Here is a 16,990-nt window from a genome sequence, read left to right on the forward strand (position 1 = left end):
GGCTGTGTCTGTGTGTGACAGTGACCCCGGCTGTCTCTGTGGGTGACGGTGACCATGACAGTGACCATGACAGTGACCATGGCAGTGACTGTGACCCCGGCTGTCTGTGGGTGACAGCGACAGTGACCATGGCAGTGACCCAGCTGTCTGTAGGTGACTGTGACCACCATTGTCTGTAGGTGACAGCGACAGTGACAATGGCAGTGACTGTGACCCCGGCTGTCTGTGGGTGACAGTGACAGTGACAATGACAGTGACCCTGCTGTCTGTAGGTGACAGTGACCATGACAGTGACCATGGCAGTGACAGTGACCCGGCTGTCTGTAGGTGACAGTGACAATGGCAGTGACAGTGACCACCACTGTCTGTAGGTGATAGTGACAGTGACCCCGCTGTCTGTGGGTGACAGTGACAGTGACCCCACTGTCCGTAGGTGACAGTGACCATGGCAGTGGCAGTGACCCCACTGTCTGTAGGTGACAGGGACCCCGCTGTCTGTAGATGACAGTGACCATGGCAGTGACAGTGACCGTGCTGTCTGTACGTGACAGTGACCATGAGAGTGTCTGTAGGTGACAGTGACAATGACAGTGACAATAAGTGACAGTGACCCCGCTGTCTGTAGGTGACAGTGACCCCGCTGTCTGTAGGTGACAGTGACAATGACAGTGACAATAACAGTGACAGTGACCCCGCTGTCTGTAGGTGACAGTGACCATGGCAGTGACAGTGACCCTGGCTGTCTGTGAGTGACAGTGACAGTGATCCAGCTGTCTGTAGGTGACAGTGACAATGACAGTGACAATGACAGTGACAGTGACCCCACTGTCTGTAGGTGACAGTGACAGTGACCCTGGCTGTCTGTAGGTGACAATGGCAGTGACAATAACAGTGACAGTGACCCCGCTGTCTGTAGGTGACAATAACAGTGACAGTGACCCTGCTGTCTGTAGGTGACAATGGCAGTGACAATAACAGTGACAGTGACCCCGCTGTCTGTAGGTGACAATAACAGTGACAGTGACCCTGCTGTCTGTAGGTGACAATGACAATGACAGTGACAATAACAGTGACAGTGACCCCGCTGTCTCTCCCCGCAGACGCCTTCCCCCGGGCCGTGCCCCTGCGGCCCCCCGAGGCCCCGGGCCAGCCGCCCCCGCCGCACCTGCAGTGTCCCCTGGCCCGCCCCGACCCCAGCAGCTTCGCCGCCAGCCTGAGGGAGCTGGAGAAGGTACCGGGAGCTGGGAGGGAAAATCCGCCCCCGCCGGGATTGGGATTGGGATTGGGATTGGGGTGGATCCTCCCCTTCATGGGATTGGGAAAAGCCCTCCCATCCTGCTCCTGGGGGACGAGTGACGATGGGAAACGGCCTCCAGTTGCGCTGGGAGAAGTTTTGTTTGGATTTAGGGGAAATTTATCCCCTAAAAGGGTGGCCAGGAATTGGGAGAGGCAGCTCAGGGCAGTGCGGAGTCGCCATCCCTGGAGGGATTTAAAATCCATGGGGACGTGGGTCAGTGGTGGTCTTGGCAGTGTTGGGGAATGGTTGATGGTCCTAGAGGGCTTTTCCATGATTTTTTTGGAATCCAGGAAAGAGTTTTGCTGTGCTGGGGGAGGTTTAGGGGAAATTTATTCCCTAAAAGGGCACCCAGAGCAGTGCGGAGTCCCCATCCCTGGAGGGATTTAAAAGGGACGTGGCACTTGGGGACGTGGTGGCCTCGGCAGCACTGGGGAATGGTTGGATTTGATGGTCCTAGAGGGCTTTTCCATGATTTTTTTGGAATCCAGGAAAGAGTTTTGCTGTGCTGGGGGAGGTTTAGGGGAAATTTATTCCCTAAAAGGGCACCCAGAGCAGTGCGGAGTCCCCATCCCTGGAGGGATTTAAAAGGGACGTGGCACTTGGGGACGTGGTGGCCTCGGCAGCACTGGGGAATGGTTGGATTTGATGGTCCTAGAGGGCTTTTCCATGATTTTTTTGGAATCCAGGAAAGAGTTTTGCTGTGCTGGGGGAGGTTTAGGGGAAATTTATTCCCTAAAAGGGCGCCCAGAGCAGTGCAGAGTCCCCATCCCTGGAGGGATTTAAAATCCATGGGGACGTGGGTCAGTGGTGGCCTTGGCAGTGCTGGGGAATGGTTGGATTTGATGGTCCTAGAGGGCTTTTCCATGACTTTTGGAATCCAGGAAAGAGTTTTGCTGTGCTGGGGGAGGTTTTGTTTGGATTTAGGGGAAATTTGTTCCCTAAAAGGGCGCCCAGAGCAGTGCGGAGTCCCCATCCCTGGAGGGATTTAAAAGGGACGTGGCACTTGGGGACGTGGTGGCCTCGGCAGTGCTGGGGAATGGTTGGACTGGATGATCCCAAAGGGCTTTTCCATGAATTCGGGGTCCAGGAAAGCATTTTCTGTGCATGGAATGAGGGGCTGGATCTCCCGTGTCCCCTCCCGGGGTGGGGAAATCCCAACCGCCCCCACCAGGCGCTTCCATCCGGGGAAATCCCACACCGGCAGCGAAGGGCTCTGACTTTGCCGCTGGAATTCCCGCATTCCCAGCCCTCCCTGACATCTCCCACTCTTCCCTTCTCCCAGTGTGGATGGTACTGGGGCCCCATGAACTGGGAGGACGCCGAGATGAAGCTGAAGGGAAAACCCGACGGCTCCTTCCTGGTGCGGGACAGCTCCGACCCCCGCTACATCCTGAGCCTCAGCTTCCGCTCGCAGGGCATCACCCACCACACCCGGATGGAGCACTACAGAGGTGAGGGAATTCCCGGGATCAGGGAACCTCAGGGATACGGCTCCGAGCTCCAGGATGAGGGGAGGAGCAGCAAAATTCCCTCGGTTGTTTGGGATTTTTTATAAAAAAGCCCCGCTCGGCTTCGGGGGTTTGGGCCTTGAAACGCCGGAATAAAATGGGAATAAAGAGCTCCCGGTGCCTCGGGGAATGGGATTTTAGGGATGCTGAGGTGGGATGTGCAGCCTCTCCTGGTGGGAAGATTTCCCAGCGTTAATTCTGGGAATTGAGGAGGGATTTTTCCCCTTGTCCTGACTTCCAGGAGCTCCCGCAGCTGCAGGAGCTGAGCTGAGCTCTCGGAGCAGGGAATTCCCGAGGGAATTGTTCCGTGGGTTCCCAGAAGGTGGGAGCAGGGAATGCTCACAGCTCCAAGGTTCCAGGGAGCGTTTGGGTGGCATTTTGGGAACGCCAGGAGTTGGATCCGTGATCCCTGTGGGTCCATTCCCGCTCAGAATATTCCAGGATTCTCTGAGCTTCCTGAGCCGGGTGCTCCCAACTTTCCCAGAGCTGGAACTGCCTCAGGACAGGGAATTTTTGGTCTCCAGGGACCTCCTGTGTCCCCCTCACTGCCCAGGATTCTCTGCCTGGTGCTGCTTTTCCTGCAGCACCGTGGGAATTCCCACCTGGAAAAACCCCTGAGGGAGCCTGAGGGATTGGGAAGGAGAGAAACTCCCTCACCTGTGGGTTTGGGTAGATGAGGGGTGGGGGGAAAAAAGAGAATTCCCACCTTTTTTTTCGGGAATTTTGTGGCTGTGCTTTGTCCTTTCGAGGGCTCATCCAGCTCCAAGATTCCCAGGAATGTGGGATTTTCCTGCTTTTTCCTCCTGGTTGTTCCACAGGGGTGGCTTTGCTCCCAAACCAGCCCCTGGGAAGGGGTTTTGTTTTCCCAGTGAATCCCACAGCTGGGTCTGGGACACTGCTCCTCTCTTCCTTCTGGAATGCTGCTTTTCCAGGAATTCCCTGACTTCTGTTTCCTCCTGAGGAATTATCCCCCTTTTTGGGGGTGTTTTCCAAGCTCTCCCCATCCTCCTGCAGGTGGGTGGGGGTCACAGAACCCCCCCCTGGAATTCCAGCCTGGCTCCATCCTCACTGGAGCCTTCGTTTTCCCCTTTTCCAGCCCTTTGGGACAGCGCTTCCCTGCTTTCTGCTGGAAAAATCCATGGATTTTGGGCAAATAAAGAGGGGGATAAAACATAGAAAAACCTCAAGCTGCACCAGGAAAGGTTTAGGTTGGAATTTAGGGAAAATTTATTCATGGGAAGCGTGCTTGGGCATTGGAACATGGAATTGTCCCTGGGATTGTCCAAAAACCACACGGATGCGGCACTCGGGGACACGGTGACACAGCACAGGGGAAGGCCGGGATCTTCCGGGGTCTTTCCTAGGGAATTCCCAGATTTTGGCATGGGCAGGGATGTCCAGACTGGTCTGGCTGGAATCTTCCAGACCTTTTTCATAAAGAATTCCCGGATCTTGCTGTGGGCAGGGGTGTCCGGACTGGTCTAGCCGGGATCTTCCAGGGGTCTTTCCTAAAAGAATTCCCGGATTTTGGTGCAGGCAGGGGTGTCCAGACTGGTCTGGCTGGAATCTTCCAGACCTTTTTCCTAAGGAATTCCCGGATTTTGGGGCTGGCAGGGGTGTCCAGACTGGTCTGGCTGGAATCTTCCAGACCTTTTTCCTAAGGAATTCCTGGATTTTGGGGCTGGCAGGGGTGTCTGGACTGGTCTGGCTGGAATATTCCAGAGATTTTTCCTAAGGAATTCCCAGATTTTGGGGTGGGCAGGAGTGTCCGGACTGGTCCAGGCCAGAATCTTCTGGGGGTCTTTCCTAGAGAATTCCCAGATTTTGGGGCACAGGTAGGGGTGTCCAGACTGGTCTGGCTGGAATCTTCTGGAGATATTTCCTAGAGAATTCCCAGATTTTGGGGCGGGCAGGGGGTGTCCGGACTGGTCTGGCTGGAATCTTCCAGGGGTCTTTCCTAGAGAATTCCCAGATTCTGGTGTGGGTGGGGTTGTCGGGACTGGTCTGGCTGGAATCTTCTGGAGATCCCTCCTAAGGAATTCCCAGATTTTGGGGCAGGCAGGGGGTGTCCGGACTGGTCTGGCTGGGATCTTCCGGAACTTTTTCCTAAGGAATTCCCAGATTTTGGCACAGGTAGGGGTGTCCAGACTGGTCCAGGCTGGAATCTTCCAGGGGTCTTTCCTAGAGAATTCCCAGATTTTGGGACAGGCAGGAGTGTCTGGACTGGTCCAGGCCAGAATCTTCTGGGGGTCTTTCCTAGAGAATTCCCAGATTTTGGGGCACAGGTAGGGGTGTCCAGACTGGTCTGGCTGGAATCTTCTGGAGATATTTCCTAGAGAATTCCCAGATTTTGGTGTGGGCAGGGTTGTCCGGACTGGTCTGGCTGGAATCTTCTGGGGGTCTTTCCTAGAGAATTCCCAGATTTTGGTGTGGGCGGGGTTGTCGGGACTGGTCTGGCTGGAATCTTCTGGAGATCCCTCCTAAGGAATTCCCAGATTTTGGCCTGGGCAGGGGTGTCTGGACTGGTCCAGGCTGGAATCTTCTGGAGATCCCTCCTAAGGAATTCCCAGATTTTGGGGCAGGCAGGGGTGTCCAGACTGGTCTGGCTGGAATCTTCCAGACCTTTTTCCTAAGGAATTCCCAGATTTTGGCACAGGTAGGGGTGTCCAGACTGGTCCAGGCTGGAATCTTCCAGGGGTCTTTCCTAGAGAATTCCCAGGTTTTGGGGCAGGCAGGGGGTGTCCGGACTGGTGTGGCTGGGATCTTCCAGAGCTTTTTCCTAAGGAATTCCCAGATTTTGGCATGGGTAGGGGTGTCCGGACTGGTCTGACCGGGATCTTTTGGAACTTTTTCCTAAGGAATTCCCAGATTTTGGGGCGGGCAGGGGTGTCCGGCCTGCTCAGGCCGGGCTGTGTCCCGCTGTCCCCGGCTGTCCCCGGCTCCGGTTCCATCCCGGCCGCATCCGGTGACAGCGCCGGGGCCAAAGTGCCCCACGTGGTGAGCCGGGCCCTAATTAACGATCCCTTTAATCAAGGAGCAGCAACACGAAGCCACTCCCGTGGAAAACGATCCCTGGGAAACGGGGCCGCCGGCGGCCGAGGTCGCCTTGCTTTGGGAATGTTGGGATGGAGCAGGGACGCTGCTGAGGAATGTTGGAAAAGTGGATTTTGGTCCCCAAAAATGGATTTTGGCCCCCATAAGTGGATTTTGGCCCCCATAAGTGGATTTTGGCCCCCCATAAGTGGATTTTAGTCCCCAAAAATGGATTTTGGCCCCCATAAGTGGATTTTGGCCCCCAAAAGTGGATTTTGGCCCCCATAAGTGGATTTTGGCCCCCAAAAATGGATTTTGGCTCCCATAAGTGGATTTTGGTCCCCAAAAATGGATTTTGGCCCCCATAAGTGGATTTTGGCCCCCAAAAATGGATTTTGGCCCCCAAAAGTGCATTTTGGTCCCCAAAAATGGATTTTGGCCCCCAAAAATGGATTTTGGCCCCCAGAGCCCTTGGAGTCACCCCAGTGCCCCTGTCCCGCCTCATCCCGGCTCCGCCAGGAGCCGTTCCGGGATCCCCGGATTTGTCCCGGTGCTGTCGCCGCCCTGGTGCTGCTTTCCCAAAAATTCCCGGGCCTGGAATAACGGGAATGACGTCGCTGTGCTCTCTCGGAAGGGACCTTCAGCCTGTGGTGCCACCCCAAGTTCGAGGACCGCTGCCAGTCCGTGGTGGAGTTCATCAAGAGGGCCATCATGCACTCCAAGAACGGGAAGTTCCTCTACTTCCTGCGATCCAGGGTTCCAGGTGAGCCCGGGAGTGGCGTTTTCCTGGGATCCAGGGTTCTGGGAATGGATTTTTCCTGGGATCCAGAGTTCTGGGAATGGGTTTTCCCCAGGATCTGGGGTTCTGGGAATGGGTTTTTCCTGGGATCCAGAGTTCTGGGAATGGTTTTTCCCTGGGATCCAGAAATCTGGGAATGGTTTTTCCCTGGGATCTGGGCTTCTGGGAATGTGTTTTTCCTGGGATCCAGAGTTCTGGGAATGGTTTTTCCCCGGGATTTGGGGTTCTGGGAATGGGTTTTTCCTGGGATCCAGAGTTCTGGGAATGGGTTTTTCCTGGGATCTGGGGTTCTGGGAATGGTTTTTCCCCTGGATTGGGGGTTCTGGGAATGGGTTTTTCCCCAGGATTTGGGATTCGGGGAATGGGTTTTTCCTGGGATCTGGGGTTCTGGGAATGGGTTTTTCCTGGGATCTGGGCTTCTGGGAATGGTTTTTCTCCAGGATTTGGGGCTCTGGGAATGGGTTTTTCCCTGGGATCCAGAAATCTGGGAATGGTTTTTCCCCGGGATCTGGGGTTCTGGGAATGGTTTTTCCCCAGGATTTGGGGTTCCGGGAATGGGTTTTTTCCTGGGATCTGGGGTTCTGGGAATGGGTTTTTTTCCTGGGATCTGGGGTTCTGGGAATGGTTTTTCCCCAGGATCTGGGCTTCTGGGAATGGGTTTTTCCTGGGATCTGGGGTTCTGGGAATGTTTTTTTTCTGGGGCCCAGAATTCTGGGAATGGTTTTTCCCCAGGATCTGGGGCTCTGGGAATGGGCTTTTTCCCTGGGATCCAGAAATCTGGGAATGGTTTTTCCCCGGGATCTGGGTTTTGGGAATGGGCTTTTCCTGTGATCCAGGGTTCCGGGAATGGTTTTTCCCTGGGATCTGGGGTTCTGGGAATGGTTTTTCTCCAGGATTTGGGGTTCTGGGGATGGGTTTTTCCTGGGATCTGGGGTTCTGGGAATGGTTTCTTCCTAGGATCCAGAATTCTGGGAATGTTTTTTCCCCAGGATCCAGGGTTCCAAGAATGTTTTTTCCTGGGATCCGGGGTTCTGGGAATGGTTTTTTCCTCCAGCTGAGCCCGGTTTTTTTCTGGGAGTGGGATTTTCCTAGGATCCAGAATTCTGGGAATGGTTTCTCCCCAGGATTTGGGGTTCCAGGAATGGGTTTTCCCTGGGATCTGGGATTCTGGGAATGGCTTTTTTCCTGGAATCCAGGGTTCCAGGTGAGCCTGGGAATGTTTTTTTCCTCCAGCTGAGCCTGGTTTTTCCCCTGGATCTGGGGTTCCGGGAATGTTTTTTTCTGGGATCCAGGGTTCTGGGAATGGTTTTTTCTGGGATCCAGGGTTCCAGGAATGGGTTTTTTCCCACCATCCAGGGTTCCAGGTGGGCTCGAGTTTTGCCCTAAACTTCCAGGCAGGAGGAGGGTTTGGGATGGGGGGATTTGATCCCTCCCAGCCCTGGGGGATGTTCCCTGCCTGGGGAATGGCTGGAGCTGCCGAGCTCGGGAATGGCCAAAATTCCCTGGATTTTTAACTCCTTGGAATCCCCTCAGCCACTTGAAGGGATGTGCAGGGCAGAGCCTGGCCGTGCCTCCTCCCTCTTCCTTCTGCATCCCTAAAAACCCCGCTGCTGCCCAAAGGGATCGTTCATCCCCTGGCTTGGAGCTCGGTTTTCCCTGGATCTGCTTTTCCAGCCACCTCCAAACCTCCAAAATCCCTCCTCCAAAATCCCCTCCTTGAAATCCCCTTCCTCAAATCCCACCCCAAAACCCTCTCCTCAAATCCCACCCCAAAACCCCATCCCCCAAACCCCCTCCTCAAATCCCACTTCCAAACCCCCTCCTCAAAAACCCCCTCCTCAAATCCCAGTTCCAAACACCCTCCTCAAATCCCACCCCAAACCCCCCCCCTCAAATCCCACTTCCAAACCCCCTCCTCAAATCCCACCCCAAAACCCCATTCCCCAAACCCCCTCCTCAAATCCCACCCCAAAACCCCCTCCTCAAATCCCACTTCCAAACCCCCTCCTCAAATCCCACCCCAAAATCCCATCTCCCAAACCCCCTCCTCAAATCCCACCCCAAAACCCCCCCTCAAATCCCACTTCCAAACCCCCTCCTCAAATCCCACCCCAAAACCCCATCCCCCAAACCCCCTCCTCAAATCCCACTTCCAAACCCCCTCCTCAAATCCCACCCCAAAACCCCCCCTCAAATCCCACTTCCAAACCCCCTCCTCAAATCCCACCCCAAAACCCCATTCCCCAAACCCCCTCCTCCAAAATCCCCTTCTTCAAACCCCCTTCTCAAATCCCACCCCAAAACCCCATTCCCCACACCCCATCCTCCAAATCCCACTTCCAAACCCCCTCCTCAAAAACCCCCTCCTCCAAACCCCCTCCTCAAATCCCACTTCCAAACCCCCTCCTCAAAACCCCCACCTCAAAACCCCCTCCTGAAATCCCACCCAAAACCCCATTCCCCAAACCCCTTCCTCAAATCCCACCTCAAAACCCCATCCCCCAAGCCCCCTCCTCAAATCCCACCCCAAAACCCCATCCCCCAAACCCCATCCTCCAAATCCCACTTCCAAACCCCCTCCTCAAATCCCACTTCCAAACCCCCTCCTCAAAAACCCCCTCCTCCAAACCCCCTCCCCAAACCCCCTCCTCAAAACCCCATCCCCTAAACCCCCTCCTCAAATCCCACCCCAAAACCCCCTCCTCAAATCCCACTTCCAAACCCCCTCCTCAAAAACCCCTCCTCAAATCCCACTTCAAAACCCACTCCTCAAATCCCACCCCAAAACCCCATTCCCCAAACCCCCTCCTCCAAATCCCACTTCCAAACCCCCTCCTCAAATCCCGCCCCAAAACCCCCACCCCAAAACCCCCACCCCAAAACCCCCTGCTCAGAATTCCCGTCTGGATTCGGAGCTCCGGTGCCTCCCGAGGGAGGGATCTGCAGGCAAAGGGGGCTCTGCCCCCCGGGCACGTTTGGATTCCCGCTGATTCCAGAGCCGGGGGAATCCTGGGAAGCTCCCGAGGTTCCTCAAAAGATGGGAGAGGGAATTTTGGTGTGGGAGGGAATTTTGGTGTGGGAGGGAATTTTGGTACGGGCAGACAGCGACAGGAAAAGGTGGAATGGGTTTAAACTGGGAATGGGGCAGGGATAAATGGGATTTGGGGATGGAATTCCTCCCTGTGACGGGCTGGGATGGAATTCCCAGAGAAGCTGTGGCTGCCTCATCCCTGGAATTTTCCAAGGCTGGGTTGGCCGGGGCTTGGAGCACCCTGGGATAGTGGGAGGTGCGGGGTGGGACTGGCTGAGCTCCCAAACCACTTCCATGATTCCCTAATCCCAGACCATTGCATGATTCCCTAATCCCAAACCACTTCCATGACTCCCTAATCCCAGACCATTGCATGATTCCCTAATCCCAAACCACTTCCATGATTCCCTAATCCCAAACCACTTCCATAACTCCCTAATCCCAAACCATTCCATAATTCCCTAATCCCAAACCACTTCCATAACTCCCTAATCCCAAACCATTCCATAATTCCCTAATCCCAAACCACTTCCATAACTCCCTAATCCCAAACCATTCCATAATTCCCTAATCCCAAACCACTTCCACGATTCCCTAATCCCAAACCACTTCCATGACTCCCTAATCCCAAACCTTTCCATAATTCCCTAATCCCAAACCATTCCATGACTCCCTAATCCCCACGGATCCCAGCCTTGCCGAGAGCTCCTCATTCCCAGCGCCAGCCTTTCCCTTGGGAATCAGCAGCGCTCCCTTCCCAGCACAACCCTTTCCCTCCAACATCCCCCTTCCTTTTTTTTTTCCAGCGCTATCCTCATCTCCAAAATCTCCTTTTTTTCCCCCAAAACAAGGTCTCCCTCCGACTCCCGTCCAGCTCCTGTATCCCGTCTCCAGGTTCAGCAACGTCAAATCCCTCCAGCACCTTTGTCGATTCCGGATCCGGCAGCTGGTCCGGATCGATCACATTCCCGAGCTGCCGCTGCCCAAGTGAGTCCCGGGATGGATCCCAGGGGGGAATCCCGGTCATTCCCTCCCTCCTGGGAAATGGGAAAAGGGGATCTGGGATCACGGTGAGGATTCCCCGAGGGAATAACTGACACTTCCAGCCTTGGAGAGGAGGGTTTGGTTGGGAATGGGGGTTTGGAGAGGGGGGTTGGAGGAGGGAGTTTGGAGGAGGGATTTTTGAGGATGGGGTTTTGGAGAGGGGGTTTTGGAGGAGGGAGTTTGGAGGTGGAACTTGGGGGAAGGAAGATTTGGAGGAAGGATTTTTGAGGGTGGGGTTTTTTAGGGAATGGGGTTTTGGAGGAGGATTTGGAGGAGGGAGTTTGGGGGTGGAATTTGGAGGAGGGATTTTTGAGGATGGGGTTTTTTTGGGAATGGGGTTTTGGAGGAGGATTTGGAGGAGGATTTGGAAGAGGGAGTTTGGAGGTGGAATTTGGGGGAAGGCAGATTTGGAGGAGGGATTTTTGAGGATGGGGTTTTGGAGAGGGGGTTTTGGAGGAGGGAGTTTGGAGGTGGAATTTGGGGGAAGGCAGATTTGGAGGAGGGATTTTTGAGCATGGGGTTTTTTTGGGAATGGGGTTTTGGAGGAGGATTTGGAGGAGGGAGTTTGGGGGTGGAATTTGGAGGAGGGATTTTTGAGGGTGGGGTTTTTTGGGAATGGGGTTTTGGAGGAGGGGGTTCTCCAGGAGGATTTAGAGGAGGGAGTTTGGAGGTGGAACTTGGAGGAGGGATTTTTGAGGATGGGGTTTTTTTGGGAATGGGGTTTTGGAGGAGGATTTGGAGGAGGGAGTTTGGAGGAGGGATTTGGAGGAGGGATTTTTGAGGGTGGGGTTTTTTGGGAATGAGGTTTTGGAGGAGGGGGTTTTCCAGGAGGATTTGGAGGAGGGAGTTTGGAGGAGGGATTTTTGAGGATGGGGTTTTTTGGGAATGGGGTTTTGGAGGAGGGGGTTCTCCAGGAGGATTTAGAGGAGGGAGTTTGGAGGTGGAACTTGGAGGAGGGATTTTTGAGGATGGGGTTTTTTGGGAATGGGGTTTTGGAGGAGGGGGTTTTCCAGGAGGATTTGGAGGAGGGAGTTTGGAGGAGGGATTTTTGAGCATGGGGTTTTTTTGGGAATGGGGTTTTGGAGGAGGATTTGGAGGAGGGAGTTTGGAGGAGGGATTTGGAGGAGGGATTTTTGAAGATGGGGTTTTTTTGGGAATGGGGTTTTGGAAGAGGGGGTTCTCCAGGAGGATTTAGAGGAGGGAGTTTGGAGGTGGAACTTGGAGGAGGGATTTTTGAGGATGGGGTTTTTTTGGGAATGGGGTTTTGGAGAGGGGGTTCTCCAGGAGGATTTGGAGGGGGGAGTTTGGAGGTGGAATTTGGGGGAAGGCAGATTTGGAGGAGGGATTTTTGAGGATGGGGTTTTTTGGGAATGGGGTTTTGGAGGAGGATTTGGGGGAGGGAGTTTGGAGGAGGAATTTGGAGGAGGGATTTTTGAGGATGGGATTTTTTTGGGAATGGGGTTTTGAAGGAGGATTTGGAGGAAGGCAGATTTGGAGGGTGTCCTGTGGGGTTTAGGGATGCAGTGGGAATGCTGAGCAGCTCGGGAATGAGGCGTTCCAGCAGCTGGGAAGCAGCTCCTGCTCCCGGGGAGGTGCTGGGCGGGCTGGGAAGAGGCTCTGCCTGGGAGAGGCTCCGGCTGTGCTCCCGGGAGGGCTGGGAAGAGGCTCCGGCTGTATTTTGGGAATGTTGGAGGTGCTGCAGCTCAGGGATCCGGCTCCTCCTGGTGTTTTTCCAGGCCCCTGATCTCCTACATCCGCAAGTTCTACTACTACGACCCGCAGGAGGAGGTTTACCTGTCCCTCAAGGAGGCCCAGCTCATCTCCCGACAGAAGCAGGAGCCGGAATCCTCCACGTAGCGGAGCTGCCACGGCGCTGAGGGTACGGGAATGGCACGGGAATGGTCTGAGAATGGTCTGGAGTGGTTTGGAATGGTCTGGGAATGGTCTGGGAATGGCACGGGAATGGTCTGGGAATGGTCTGGGGATGGTCTGGAATGGTCTGGGAATGGTCTGGGAGTGGTCTGGGAATGGTCTGGGAGTGGTCTGGGAGTGGTCTGGAGTGGTTTGGGATGGTCTGGGAATGGTCTGGGGATGGTCTGGGGATGACATGGGAATGGTCTGGGAATGGCACGGGAATGGTCTGGGATGGTCTGGAGTGGTTTGGAATGGTCTGGGAATGGTCTGGGGATGGTCTGGGAATGACATGGGAATGGTCTGGGATGGTCTGGGAATGACACAGGAATGGTCTGGGATGGTCTGGAGTGGTTGGGATGGTCTGGGAATGGTTTGGGATGGTCTGGAGTGGTTTGGGATGATCTGGGAATGGTCTGGGGATGGTCTGGGAATGACATGGGAGTGGTTTGGGATGGTCTGGGAATGACATGGGAATGGTCTGGGATGGTCTGGAGTGGTCGGGATGGTCTGGGAATGGTTTGAGATGGTCTGGAATGGTCTGGGAATGGTCTGGAGTAGCTTGGGATGGTCTGGGATGGTCTGGGAATGACATGGGAATGGTCTGGGGATGGTCTGGAGTGGTTTGGGATGGTCTGGGAATGGTCTGGGGATGGTCTGGAATGGTTTGGAGTGGTCTGGGATGGTCTGGGGATGACATGGGAATGGTCTGGGAATGGCACGGGAATGGTCTGAGAATGGTTTGGAATGGTCTGGGGATGGTCTGGGAATGACATGGGAATGGTCTGGGATGGTCTGGGAATGACACAGGAATGGTCTGGGAATGGTCTGGAGTAGCTTGGGATGGTCTGGGATGGTCTGGGAATGACATGGGAATGGTCTGGGATGGTCTGGGAATAACACAGGAATGGTCTGGAGTAGCTTGGGATGGTCTGGGAATGGTCTGGGAATGGTCTGGAGTAGCTTGGGATGGTCTGGGAATGGTCTGGGATGGTCTGGGAATGACATGGGAATGGTCTGGGAATGGTCTGGAGTAGCTTGGGATGGTCTGGGAATGGTCTGGGATGGTCTGGGAATGACATGGGAATGGTCTGGGGATGGTCTGGAGTGGTTGGGATGGTCTGGGAATGGTTTGGGATGGTCTGGAGTGGTCTGGGAATGGTCTGGAATGGTCTGGGGATGGTCTGGAGTGGTCGGGATGGTCTGGGAATGGTCTGGGGATGGTCTGGAGTGGTTGGGATGGTCTGGGAATGGTTTGGGATGGTCTGGAGTGGTTTGGGATGATCTGGGAATGGTCTGGGGATGGTCTGGAGTGGTCGGGATGGTCTGGGAATGGTTTGGGATGGTCTGGAGTGGTCTGGGAATGCTGCTCCTTCACCGCAGGATCAGACCCCCATCCCTCTGTTCTCCTCCTCCCCCTGGAGGAGTCGTGGCCGCTCATTCCATGGCCTTTTCTCATTCCCAGCTTTTCTTTGGGAAAGGGAACAAGGTTTCCTGGCCTTTTACCATTCCCAAACTTTCCTTGGGAAAAGGGAACGGGATTCCATGGCCTTCCACCATTCCCACCTTTCCTTGGGAAGGGGCCCACCCCATTCCCATTCCCATTCCCTGTTTCCTCCAGGCCCCAATCCCTCCCAGTCCTGCCTGATCCCAAATTCCCGGTGTTTTTTCCCGGCAGGAATTTGGTTGTTGCCCTCCTGCCGCCCGAGCCCGGCCGTGGTGGGGAGGAGGAGGAGGAGGAGGAGGAGGAGGCAGAATTCCTGCTGCTGCTGCTGCTGCTCCTGCTCTTTTCTCCGGAGGAGAGGGCCCAGCATTCCCGGGAAGCCCAGCAGAGCAGGATCCGGAGCCCCGGCTCCTGGGAAAAGGAATCCCAGGGGGGGAAACCCGAGCCCGGCCCCGCGGGATCCCCGCGGAACAAAGAATGTCACGGCACCATTCCCGAGTTTTCCTGGAAGTTTTTCGTTTGGATGTCTCTGGATTTTGAGTTCTTTGGCTTTTCAGCACGAGTTAAAAACGGATCCCGCTGGATTTTCCGAGCCTGCCTTGGGAATTCCAAGGTGGGGGCGCAGAGAGGGAGAAAAAGGGGGGAATTCTCTGGGAAGATCCGTCTGCTCCGAGGCGTCGTGGCAAGGCTTTGATCCGCACTGGAGAGCTGCAGATGGAGCCAGGGGGATGGAATGAGCCCTGGGAATGAGCCCCTGGGAATGAGACCTGGGAATGAGCCCCTGGAATGAGCCGTTGGGAATGAGCCCCGGGAATAAAGTGCGGAGTTCTGAGCAGCTCCACAGCTTCCCCCGCTTCCCAGGATTTGGGAAAAACGATCCAACCCCACCCAGGATGGAGCAGCTGAGCTTGGCAGGAGCGTCCTGGGAAAAGCTGGAAGGAAGGAAGGAAGAGCGCGGGATGGGGTGGATCCAAAGGGAACATTCCCGGAGCAAACACTGGGAGGATTCCCCTGGATCCCTGGGAAGGTGGGAAAGCTGCTGCTGGAATTGCTGGAGCTGGCCCCGGATCAAAGGAGCTTCCTGCAGGAATCCCGGTGGGATGGGCGCTTCCAGCCTCTCCCTGGCTCATTCCAGAGGCTGGGAATGGCGTGGTTTCCTTTGGAGCACCGAGGATTCTCCTGGAGCAGCTCCTCCCCTCCCTGAGACATCGGGAACAGCAAATCCCGGGAGAGTTGTGGCTCTTTCCCGGTTTTTTGGGCACAAATTCCCCCCCTCGCCCCTTCGGATCCCGCTCTGCTGCTCCGTCCCCTGAGCAGGAATTCCGTGATGGAGCTTCCAGCTGGGAATTCTGGAGAAGCCTCTTCCCTCCTGTTTCAAGGAGCTGCATCCCAGTGCTCTGAATCCAAGGAATTGCTCCATCCTGCTGGATCTGGGGATCCCCTGGGAGCTGCCAGGACCTTGGGGGGTGATCCCAGTCCTGGAATTCCCGTGGATTTTAATGGAAAAACTCCTCTGGCCGAGCTGCTTTTCCATGAAAGGTGCTACAAATCCCACCCTCCCTGTCGCCTCCAGCTGGGATTTGGAGGGGAAAAAACCACAATCCTTAAAAAAAATTCCAGGTTTCCGGGCGAAACTGAGCTTCAAAATCCATGGAAATACCTCATTGGGAATGTGGGAGGGAAAACCTTCCCGAGAGCCAGGCCTGGGCCGGCTTCTTCCCAAAAAAAAACCCCCGAGAGTCTGGAAAAAGGGAGCAGGAAAAAGGTGTGGATGAGGGATGGATAATGGGATGCAGGAAGTTGGGAAGCTGTGAGAAGGGAAGATTCTCTTCTGGGAGAATCCAGGGATTCTGGTGGTGGGGGAGCACTGGGAATGGGAGCTGGGCTGGTTTTGGGGGGGGCGAAATGCTGGATCCTGCTCCGGGATGGGGCCGGGGAGAATTCCTGCAGCTCCATTCCCAGTGTCCATCCCAGTGTCCATCCCAGTGTCCATCCCAGTGTCCCACCTCATCCCTGTGTCCCAGGAGCACTCCATATCCCATCCCTGTGTCCCAGGAACTCCCAGTTTCCCATCCCAGTTTCCCATCCCTGTGTCCCACCTTATCCCAGTGTTCCATCCCAGTGTCCCGGGAACTTCCTGGGTCCCATCCCAGTGTCCCAGGAACTCCCAGTGTCCCATCCCAGTGCCCCATCCCAGTGTCCCAGGAACTCCCAGTGTCCCATCCCAGTGTCCCATCCCTGTGTCTCAGGAGCTCCCAGTGTCCCATCCCAGTGTCCCATCCCTGTGTCCCACCTTATCCCAGTGTTCCATCCCAGTGTCCCAGGAACTCCCAGTGTCCCATCCCAATGTCCCATCCCAGTGCCCCATCCCAGTGTCCCACCTTATCCCAGTGTTCCATCCCAGTGTCCCAGGAACTTCCTGGGTCCCATCCCAGTGTCCCAGGAACTCCCAGTGTCCCATCCCAATGTCCCATTCCAGTGTCCCATCCCAGTGTCCCACCTTATCCCAGTGTCCCATCCCAGTGTCCCAGGAACTCCCGGTGAGGGTGGATTTTAGGGACAGCAGCCGGATTTTAGGGACAACACTTGAATCCCACCTTCCCATCCTTGCAGGATTTATCCCAACAATCCCACGGAGCTCCCGTTGTTCCTCGAACCTTGGGGGCAGCTTTTCCCAAATTCCGGCTGGAGGGGGGGAGGATTTGGATCTGAGATCATGGAGGAGGGGGCTGTGGGATCGGGAATGGGGCTGTGGGATCAGGAATGAGGCTGTGGGATCGGGAATGAGGCTGTGGGATTGGGGCTGTGGGATCAGGAATGGGGCTGTGGGATTGGGGCTGTGGGATCGGGAATGGGGCTGTGGGATTGGGGCCGTGGGATCAGGAATGGGGCTGTGGGATTGGGGCCGTGGGATCGGGAATGA

The 16,990-nt window shown here is 55.4% G+C and overlaps 1 protein-coding gene across 1 annotated transcript in view; it reads left to right on the forward strand.

The window, feature by feature from the left end:
* The window catches only part of SOCS7 (suppressor of cytokine signaling 7), a 28,408-nt gene extending 11,651 nt beyond the window's left edge, over positions 1-16,757 (forward strand). The window contains exons 5-10 of the mRNA XM_068996275.1: positions 1,101-1,231; positions 2,580-2,748; positions 6,473-6,601; positions 10,520-10,655; positions 12,449-12,591; positions 14,302-16,757. Coding sequence (XP_068852376.1) covers positions 1,101-1,231; positions 2,580-2,748; positions 6,473-6,601; positions 10,520-10,655; positions 12,449-12,569 — 686 coding nt within the window. The 3' untranslated portion in view covers positions 12,570-12,591; positions 14,302-16,757. The remainder of the gene's footprint in view (positions 1-1,100; positions 1,232-2,579; positions 2,749-6,472; positions 6,602-10,519; positions 10,656-12,448; positions 12,592-14,301) is intronic.
* The last annotated feature ends 233 nt before the right edge of the window (positions 16,758-16,990 follow it).

The sequence above is a fragment of the Aphelocoma coerulescens genome, chromosome 27 (genome assembly GCF_041296385.1).
Source record: "Aphelocoma coerulescens isolate FSJ_1873_10779 chromosome 27, UR_Acoe_1.0, whole genome shotgun sequence".
NCBI classification, from domain to species: Eukaryota; Metazoa; Chordata; class Aves; order Passeriformes; family Corvidae; genus Aphelocoma; species Aphelocoma coerulescens.